This window comes from Carlito syrichta, unplaced genomic scaffold, assembly GCF_000164805.1.
Source record: "Carlito syrichta isolate Samal-C Ts95f unplaced genomic scaffold, Tarsius_syrichta-2.0.1 Scaffold305684, whole genome shotgun sequence".
NCBI lineage: Eukaryota > Metazoa > Chordata > Mammalia > Primates > Tarsiidae > Carlito > Carlito syrichta.
This window is the reverse complement of record NW_007249780.1, coordinates 480,676-491,170: the sequence shown is the minus strand read 5'-3', so window position 1 is coordinate 491,170 and position 10,495 is coordinate 480,676. Positions and strand designations below refer to the sequence as shown.

Below are 10,495 nucleotides of genomic sequence, written 5' to 3'. Positions count from 1 at the left end.
TGGAGTGCAGTGGCCGCTCCCGGCCACCGCAGCCTCGACCTGCTGGGCTCTGGCGATCCTTCCGCCTCAGCCTTCGAAGTAACTGGAATTACAGGCATGCGGTACCATGCCCGGCTGATTTTTTGATTTATTGTAGAGATGAGGTCTCGCTGCCCAAGTGGGTCTCGAACCCAGGGGCTCAGGCAATCCACTCACCTCAGCCTCCCAAAGGCACGGGATTACAGGCTGAGCCACCGAGCCCGGCTTTTTTGTAACTTTTTGAAACATGATAGTAAAAAGGAAAATGCAAGATTGTATGTAATCTGAGATTGCAACACTATGAAATATGAGTGATGGGGCAACCCTCTTTGGGCCCCCTCCCATTTGGGAGCTCTTCTGTCTTAATAAACTCCTGCTTTCTCATCAAAAAAAAGATAGTGGCAAAGATTATTATTATTATTTTATTTTATTTTATTTTATTTTTGAGTTGGAGTCTCACTCTGTTGCCCAGACTGGAGTGCCATGGCCGCTCCCGGCTACCTCAGCCGCGACCTGCTGGGCTGCGGCGATCCCTCCGCCTCAGCCTTCCAAGTAGCTGGAACTACAGGCGCGCACTCTCACGCCCGGCTAATTTTTGATTTATTGTAGAGATGAGGTCTCACCAAGTTGCCCAGGCGGGTCTCGAACCCTCAGGCGCAGGCAATCCACTCACCTTGGCCTCCCAAAGGCGCGGGATTATAGGCTGAGCCACCGAGGCCAACTGCGGGCAAAGACTAAAGAGATACATATAGTTGTTTAAGGGAAGTGAGATTTTTGTTTATTTAAAAATCACTTTTTTGAACATAGAAAATTAACAATATGAAATATATGCTGGGCTCGGTGGCTCAGCCTGTAATCCCGCGCCTTGGGAGGCTGAGGTGAGTGGATTGCCTGAGCCCACGGGTTCGAGACCCGCCTGGGCAACTTGGTGAGACCTCATCTCTACAATAAATCAAAAAAATCAACCGGGTGTGGTAGCGCACACCTATAGTTCCAGCTACTTGGAAGGCTGAGGCGGAAGGCTCGCCAGAGCTCAGCAGGTCGAGGCTGCGGTGGCCGGGAGCGGCCGCTGCACTCCAGTCTGGGCGACGGAGTGAGACTCCAATGAAAAAAAAAACAAAACAAAAAAACCAAAAAATATTATGAAATATGTATATATATCTGCCAAATGAGTGCTGTAGATAACAAAGGAGATCATTTTGGACTGAAATGGTTAGGGAACGCATTGAGTTGGCAAGACTTATTCTAGACCTTGAAGAATGGAAGACTTCAGAAGAGGAAGAATTCACTGAAAAAAAAAAAAGAGCTTGGTATGCTAAACTAATAGTAATTTTCTGAAAAATCCTAATTAATCTCTTTCCTTGTTTTAATCTTCATTCATGTTGGACTGACGACTTTCTGTTTACCGTTTCTGCAGCTGATTTGCTTGTAAGAATATTTGGTTTCAAGATAATCCTTCTGCCTGCCAGTTGTATAGAGGCTTTCGATATAGTGAAGTAGAAGCTGGACATTTGGGGAAAAGAATTGTTCTCAACTCCTTTCCTGTAAACGAATCTAAAAGTATTGAGATTGTCTTTGGGAATGGTTTTCCTTGGCAGCAGGAAACCTATATTGTTGATTTCTTGGGAATCTCCAGATTTAGCAATGTTTGTGAGAATGTTTTTCATTAAAACAATTTTCTGAAAAACTCAAGCAATCTTTCATTGCTTTGTTTTACAATATTTAACACCCCTGATGCATCTAAAAAACCTGATGTATAGGTCTCTAATAATGTTGTTTATGGCGGGAGGAAGAAGAGGATACTTTTCCCAGGATATCCTGCAGTAAGATCTGTAATAGTCTGTTATTCTGAAGGATGATGTCTGTCTCTTGGCTGGGCGATTGAAATTAAATTGGGGGCTCAAAGCAATCACATCAAGCTGAGACTCTTTGATGGTGTTGCCAAATTGCTCCCTTAGGGATACTCACAGATTGGAATCTATAACATAGTGACTTCTCCACCTCTGGGGCTCCCCATCAATAACAGCAGAGATTCTCCAGCACCTTTCTGTTTAAAGTGCTTCACAAACTGATTTTCTTGCTACACACAGGGATCGTTTTCAGCTTTCCCGAAAGGCAGTAGCCTCTGTTGTGGAAAGTGACAGCTGTTTTACAGCTGCAAAGCAATGTACTACAATATGACTTTGTTTTTGTTTCCTTTCACATTAATGTATTTCCTAGCTATGAAGCTAAATAATAAAGCGGAGAAATAAACAAGTATTCATGAGGGTGAAAATGTGACCCAGCAGGAAAATAAAGACCATTTTCAATTGACATTGAATAGAATGAGTAAATTTTGACTTTTTGAGTTACAGTTTGGCTGAGATAGCAGTTAGTATTGATGCAGAATATTTTTCATCATCTATAAATAATTCCTGAGAGTCACTTCTGTAGAATATTAATAAAAGTATATTGTCCCCAAGCATATACAGAGAAGAGGATTATATTCTGCTAGTACCATTTTTTGGAATAACCTTAGTAAATCTCTATTAGAGGAAAAACGAACTCTTCAGAAGCAACAAGCCTCATCTAGAACAGTTTGAGAGCCTGACCTGGTCAAATTTTGCTGTCTGGATTCTTCTTGTCCTGTGTTCTAGCTATGATTTGTGTTTTATATGCATCTTTCTTTGTATAACATGTTAGGATTTTGGGGAGATGCCTGAAATGTCTGCAACTTATATGGTCTAATTGATATATTTTATTTATTTATTTATTATTTTTTGAGTGGGAGTCTCACTCTGTTGCCCATGCTGGAGTACAATGGCACACTCACAGCCACCGCAGCCTCAACCTATTGGGCTCAGATGATCCTTTCACCTCAGCCTTCCAAGTAGCGTGGCTAATTTTTTTTATTTATTGTAGAGACGAGGTCTCGCTAAGTTGCCCAGGCTGGTCTCAAACCCCTGGGCTCAGGGAATCCCCTTGCCTCGGGCTTCCAAAGTGCTGGGATTACAGGCTTGAGCCACCTTGCCTGGCTAATTGATATTTTTATAATATATCTTCAGTGAGTTGAGGTGGAAAGAACATAGATTTTGGACTCAGATCTAGGTTTCAGTGCGACTTGTGCTTATTAGTCATTTAAGGTCTCTGAGCCTTAGTTGTCCATTGTCTGAAAAATAGAGATAATTATGTTAGTCAAGTTCACTTAAAAATATGTGAAGTATCTAGTTTAGTGCCTGAATCACTTCATAGACATCTGGTAAATACTGGTTTTCTTTCTAACTATATAGCACTATTTTAAAAAGTAGTCTAGAATTTTGAATTTAGTGACGTGATATCCTTATGTGGAGACAGCCTAAAACCCCTAGACTTGGGAATCACTATTCTAGGATATAAATAACAGCTATCAGACTAACACACAACAAAGAAACCCACTTCATTCCTATTCTAATACACCTTATATATGTATTTTTTGAGTTGGAGTCTCACTCTGTCACCCAGGCTGGAGTGCAGTAGTACACTGATGGCCACTGCAGCCTAGGCTTACTGGGTTTAGGCTATCCTTCTGCCTCAGCCTTCCAAGTAGCTGGAACTAGAGGCACATGCCATCATGCCCAGTTAATTTTTTTGATTTTTATTGTAGAGATGAGGTCTCACTAAGTTGCCCAGGCTGGTCTCAAACCTGTGGGCTCAAGCAATCCTCTCACCTCAGCTTCCCAAAGTGCTGGGATTATAGGCGTGAGCCACCATGCCCGGCTATACCTTATATTTTCATAGTTCAATTTATACATTGGAATTTTTTTACATTCAAATCATCCATTGGAATTTTTTCTTTTTTTTGAGTCCAGATCTCACTTTGGTGCCCAGGTTGGTGTGCAGGTGCATATTCACAGCTCACCCCAGCCCTGACCTTGGGCTCAGACAGTCCTTTTGCCTCTAACTACCAAGTAACTGGGACTACAAGCATGTGCCACCATGGCTGGCTAATTTTTTTTTTTTTTTTGAGTTGGAGTCACTCTGTCGCCCAGACTGGAGTGCAGTGGCCGCTCCCGGCCACCGCAGCCTCGACCTGCTGGGCTCCGGCGATCCTTCTGCCTCAGCCTTCCGAGTAGCTGGAATTACAGTCATGCGCTACCACACCCGGCTGATTTTTTTTGATTTATTGTAGAGATAAGGTCTCTCCAAGTTGCCCAGGCGGGTCTCGAACCTGCGGGCTCAGGCAATCCACTCACCTCAGCCTCCCAAAGGCGCGGGATTACAGGCTGAGCCACTGAGCCCGGCTTGCCTGGCTAATTTTTAAAAATTTTATTTCTTTTCTTTTTTTTCTCCCTTCCCTCCCTTTTCCCTTCCCTTCCCTTCCTCCTCCCTCTCCCCCTCCCCTTTCCCCTCCCTCTCCCCCTCCTCCTCCCTCCCTTCTTTCTTTTTTAAGAGATAGGGTCTTGCAATGTTGCTCATGCTGTACTTGAACTCCTGGGCTCAAGCAATCCTCTCACTTCAGCCACTGGTTAGCTGGGGCTCTAGGTACTCCCACTGTACCTGGCTTGTCTCAGGTCTCCTGCTCCCTCCACCCTCACTTAAAAAAACAAACTCTTTTTTTCCTTTAAACTATATTACATTGATGTTGAGGTAGAGTCTTTTGATAGTAGCATCATGGGTATGTGCATGTGCATTCTCTGACTTCCATTTATCAAATATTTATTTTGCTTGTAAGTCTTTTATTAAATACCGCACGTTTGTGTGTGTAATACAATAGTGCCTGACGTAAGATTTCTCTCTTCAAATTTTTAGTACCTGGGACACAGGCAGAAACATGGTAAAGTTTAATTAGAGTGTGAGTTTTATGAGTGGCAACTGAGTGAAGCAGCATCAATTTCAACATCTTGGGCATTCCAAGCAAATTGAAAGCTACAGGATAGCCAGGCGTGGTAGCTTACACTTGTAATCCCAGCACTTTGATAGGCTGAGGCAAGAGGATTGCTTGACCCCGGAGTTTGAGACCAGCCTGAGCAACTTAGTGAGACCCTGTCTCCACAATAAAAACAGATAAAAATATTAGCTGGGTGTGGTGGCACACACCTGTAGTCCCAACTACTTGGAAGGCTTGAGGCAGAAGGATTACTTGGGCCCAGCAGGTTGAGGCTGTGGGAGGCATGATCCATGCCACTGCACTCCAGCCTAGGTGACTGAGACAGACTCTGACTCAAAGAAAAAAAAAAGAGAGAAAGAGTAAGCTATATGATAGTTAGGAGAGAGGCTAGGTCTGGAGAGAGAAATTGAGTTGTCTGTAGAGATATCATGGCTAATGTGGAATAGTTTGATGAGTTCTTCATGAGGTTGGAGGACTGAACTTTAGGGAATGTTTGATGTTGAGGGGGAAGAACAAACAAAAATCAATAACCGAACTATAAAACTCTAATTCTTTTGAGCTGGTGTCTCACTCTGTTGCCCTGGCTGGAGTGCATGCTCACAGCCACCCCAGTGTCGACCTGCTGGGCTCAGGCGATCCTTCTACCTCAGCCTTGCAAGTAGCTGGAACTACAGGTGTGTGCTACCACAACCCGGCTAATTTTTTGATTTATTGTAGAGAAGAGGTCTCACCAAGTTGCCCAGGCTGGTCTCGAACCCCTGGGCTCAGGCAGTCTTCTTGCCTTGGCCTCCCAAAGTGCTGGGATTACAGGCTGAGCCAGCATGCCTGGCCGGGAGTTTATTTAAACAGCTATCTCCTAGGTAGAGGCATCATTCAAGGAGAACAATGTAGATTGCCCTAGTTGTGTGTATACTAGGTACTATGGTGAGGAGATGAATGTCCCTGATGTAGACTGTCTTTCATTTTTTAGGAATCAGGTTTGTGTTTTTAAGAGAATACCTTCCCCAGCCCTCACTCCAAGGAGTGGTGTGCACAAAGAACACAGGGAGGAAGAATATAGACTTAGAGGAACTTGAGAAAATGTGAGGATTTATTTTAAGGGACTGTCCCAGTCTTTTCCTGCTGCAATGACAAAATACCTTAGGCAGGGGTACAAGATCCTTTCTTCTTTGTTCTAGTCTACTGTTAAAACTTTCTGCTGCATTTTACACTTCCCTAAATGATTCTTTCATTTCCAGAATTTCGTTTTTTTTTTTGCATTGGAGTTTCACTCTCACCCAGTCTGGAGTGCAGTGGCATGCTCACAGCCCCCGCAGCCTCAACCTGCTGTGCTTAAGTGATCCTTTAGCCTCAGCTTTCCTAGTAACTGAAACCACAGACATGAGCTACCATGCCTGGCTAACTTTTTGATATATTGTAGAGACAAGGTCTCGCCATGTTACTCAGGCTGTTCTTGAACACCTGAGCTCAGGCAATTCCCTTGCCTCAGCCTCCTCAAGTGCAGGGATTAGAGGCGTGAACCACTGCACCTGGCCTTTTTTTTTTTTAAGGTGTCTATCTCTTTGGAGAATTTTTCATTCATATCCTGAATAATTTTTAAATTTCTTTATGTTGGTTTTCAACTTTCTCCTAAATCTCAATGAGCAATTTTATAATAAACCTTTTGAAGTCTACCTCTAGAATTCAAAGATTTCATTTTGGTTAGGGTCCATTGCTGAAGAGTTAGTGTGGTCTTTTGGGGGTCTTGAAGAACTCTGTTTTTTCATATAGTTGGAATTATTTCTCTGGTTCCTTCTCATTTGGGTAGACTGTTTCTTCTTATCTGATATTGGCAGGGGCTGACATAGGCACTGTAGGGTTCCCTTGGCTATATATAGCATTGATGTGAGTTTCTCAATTGCCAGCTGTTAGCAGTCCTCTGCTGGGTACGTGCACAGGTTCAAGGTATCCTGAGTAGCCATGGTGGCCTGGAGAGTGGTGTTAGTTGGGTTTTGGGATGATACCTTCCCTGAAGCTGAAGTATTATATTCTTTTAAGATTTTATTTTTGCCGAGTTTGGTGGCTAAGCCTGTAATCCCAGCACTTTGGGAGACTGAGGTGATGGGATTGCCTGAGCCCACGGGTTCGAGACCCGCCTGGGCAACTTGGCGAGACTTCATCTCTACAATAAATCAAAAAATTAGCCGGGTGTGGTAGCGCATGCCTGTAGTTCCAGCTACTTGGAAGGCTGAGGCAGAAGGATTGCTGGAGCCCACCTGGGTGACAGAGTGAGACTCCAACTCAAAAAAAAAAAAAATTTATTTTTATTTTTATTTTTTGAGTTGGAGTCTCACTCTGTCACCCAGGCTGGAGTGCAGTGGCACGTTCATAGCCACCCCAGCATCAACCTGTTGAACTCAGGTGATCCTTCTACCTCAACCTTCCAAGTAGCTGGAATTATAGGCGCGTGCCACCACACCTGGCTGATTTTTTGATTTATTGTAGCCCAGGTTGCCCGGGATAGTCTTGAGCCCATGGGCTCAGGCAATCCTCTCACCTTGGCCTCCCAAAGTGCTGGAATTATAGGCATGAACCTCTGTGCCCTGCCAGAAAAATTTTTTTTAAACAACCAGTTTTCAGTATCCTAGTATCATGAAATTTTCCTTTTCTGCATTCTTGAATGGATAGAGGTTTTGCTATGGTACCGAGCTCACTGTCTTATAGACTCAGAAAATATAGATGAGTGCTGATAGAAATCAATACCTCATATTAAAACTACTGATTAGTGTCTTCCATTTTTACCGAGAGCCAAAGGAAATCATCATGTGAATCGACTACTGAATGTCTTGCCCCTGCTTCTGTCCTGTAGCATTTGGGCATGTTTGCCTATTTTGTTATATTGTTAAATCCACGGACATCTCCATGACTTCTAGATCTCTTCCTGTTGGTTTTAATGCTATTCTTTTAGTTTTGTTCTTAGTTTAGAGAAAGATCTTTGTAATAAATTTGTTGGTCTGGTTGCTTAGCAGCTTGCTATGATTATGTAGCTTGGAACAGATACTTGCCATTTGAAAATCTTGGTTTCCAGCCCCAATTCAGGTATATATTGCATCCAAGCTTGGAATTGAAAAACTTTGTTCTTGTTATTACAGCAATCATCATATGAGTACAAATGAATAATTCTGTAGTATTTACTAGAAAATATCTTTATGTTCATATATTCCTTTGTTTTTGTATTTTTCCCCCAGTTTTCCCTTGCCCTCATGACTTGTACAATCTTATAAACATTGCAAAATCATTAAACCTTCAGATAAGAATTCTTAAAATTTTACTTAGATGTATGAAACAAGGACCTGGACTAGAATGTTGAAGGAGTGGTTAGGAGAAACGTAAGAATCCTTTAATGGTATTTCTGAGTACATTAAATTTTCAAATGAAATTTGACTTTTTATTTCATTTCCTTGGTAATTTTAATAAAATCTAGTTAATGTCTTTCTTTTTTGACTATTAAATGAAGATCTTATTTTTTCAAAGTGTTCCCAGTTGAAGTCTATTTGTAACAGAACTGCCTGCAAGGATACCGTTTTTACTGTAATGCCAGCAGGCCTTTGGGGGGAAATATGAAGCCTGATATTCACTATACAGACAGTAGCAAATGATTTTTCATTTGCCCTTCTAACTGTGAAGGTGGTGTATTGTCTCTCTGATGCCAGAATGTGGTACAACATAATCCTTTGCCTATACTTAGTATAAATTTATTAGACATAGTCCCTGCACGCAGCCCAGCAGAGAGCCCTGCATTACAGAAATAATTCTTGTGCTGCTGAGCTGGCGATTTCCCCACTTAATCACTCGTGTGACGTCATCTGTGCTGTTGGTAGGAAATGTGCTGACCATGTCCTGCATTTTAAAAGGCAGTTGTAACAGGGGCATTAGCTAAAAATGAAGTTAAAAATAGATCTTTTAAGTTACATTGTAGGTCTTCAAAGTCCACAAAGAATAAAGTGGTGAAAGTGTTATATTAATCAATAGACTTGACTTGAAGAACCACATTTTGTACTTGGTCAGTCATATAGCAATCAACTGACATGCTCATTCCTAATTGCTTTTCTTCTCTGCTCCAGAGTGATTGCATAGTGTGTATATGGGGGGAGGGAGTAGGCAGGAAGGGGGTGTTATATTCACAGTTCTGCAATGGTTTTCTAATTTTCACATGAGTCTTAAATATTCCAAGTTTGTTTCTATAGTAAGGATCAAAAATCCTCCACTGGCTTGAGAGACTTATAATGGTAGTTATAAATGGAAGAGTCCAGATGTTGATTTCTGAGGGGTGAATTGCTGTTGAATCTTTTGTCAGGGGGAGAAGGCAGGACTCCTAATGTATATTTGATTTCTTGGCAGGAAGATGGATACTACAATGCTGAATTTGCGGAATCTGTTTGAGCAGCTTGAACGCCGGGTAGAGATTCTCAGTGAAGGAAATGAACTCCGTAAGTCATTCAGAGTTGGCCTGTTGAAAGAGAAAAAACATTTCAGATTTGAGCTTCTTACAAAGCTGAAGTGTGTTCCAGTCTTAAAAGTTGTTTTTTGGCCGGGCTTGGTGGCTCAGCCTGTAATCCCAGCACTTTGGGAGGCCAAGGTGAGTGGATTGCCTGAGCCTTGAGGGTTCGGGACCTGCCTGGGCAACTTGGTGAGACCTCATCTCTACAATAAATCAAAAATTAGCTGGGTGTGATAGCACGTGCCTGTAGTTTCAGCTGCTTGGAAGGCTGAGGCGGAAGGATTGCCGGAGCTCAGCAGGTCGAGGCTGTGGTGACCAGGAGCGGCCATTGCACTCCAGTCTGGGCGACAGAGTGAGACTCCAACTCAAAAAAAAAAGTTGTTTTTCATTTGGGTTACCATAAAAGAAAGTGATGGTCACTTATCCATGGTCAAAGCCTAACAGGCACTCATTCTAAATGGCCACTCATTCTAAATTAAATTCTAAAATTTTTTCTGTGTTGCCCTTAAAAGGGTTTTACCCAGACTTTTTTCTTATTGAGGTTCTTTTTCTACTTAATAGTTGGCATTAGTTGCCAATTTCATTTTGTACTGTTAAGTTGGAACAAATCTCCTGGATTTCCAAGGATGTTGCTTTTTTTTTTGAGTCATAGTCTCACTCTGTCACCCAGGTTTGAGTGCAGTGGCATGCTCACAGCCACCGCAGCCTTCCAAGTAGCTGGGACTACAGGTGTATGCCACCATGCCTGGCTAATTTTTTTTTATATTTATTGTAGAGACAAGGTCTTACCATGTTGCCCAGGCCGGTCCCAAACCCCTGAGCTCAGGCAGTCCTCTCACCTTGACCTCTCAAAGTGTTTGGAGTTGCAGATGTGAGCCACAGCACCTAGTGGATATTGCTTTTTTCTTCAAAGTAATAGTTCTCATTCGCTCTCTTTCTCTCTCTCTCTCCATATGGAGAGAGAGAGATCATATATATATATATGTATGTCATATATATGTATATGTATATGGATATGATCCAAAGAAACTGGAATTTATTTATTTATGAAAAAACTGTGTATTCTTTTTTTTTTGAGTTGGAGTCTCACTCTGTCGCCCAGACTGGAGTGCAGTGGCCGCTCCTGGCCACCGCAGCCTCGACCTGCTGTG

The 10,495-nt window shown here is 42.4% G+C and overlaps 1 protein-coding gene across 5 annotated transcripts in view; it reads left to right on the top strand.

Moving 5' to 3' along the window:
* RACGAP1 (Rac GTPase activating protein 1) overlaps window positions 1-10,495 on the top strand; it is a 42,467-nt gene that overhangs the window by 1,887 nt on the left and 30,085 nt on the right. For 2 of the 5 annotated variants that reach the window (XM_021714590.1, XM_021714591.1), the window contains exon 2: window positions 9,245-9,333. In XM_021714590.1, coding sequence (XP_021570265.1) covers window positions 9,249-9,333 — 85 coding nt within the window. In that variant the 5' untranslated portion in view covers window positions 9,245-9,248. Of the gene's footprint in view, window positions 1-6,590; window positions 6,595-7,684; window positions 7,724-9,244; window positions 9,334-10,495 lie in introns of those variants that run through there. The other 3 variants (XM_021714589.1, XM_008062270.2, XM_021714588.1) reach the window with 3 other exon arrangements.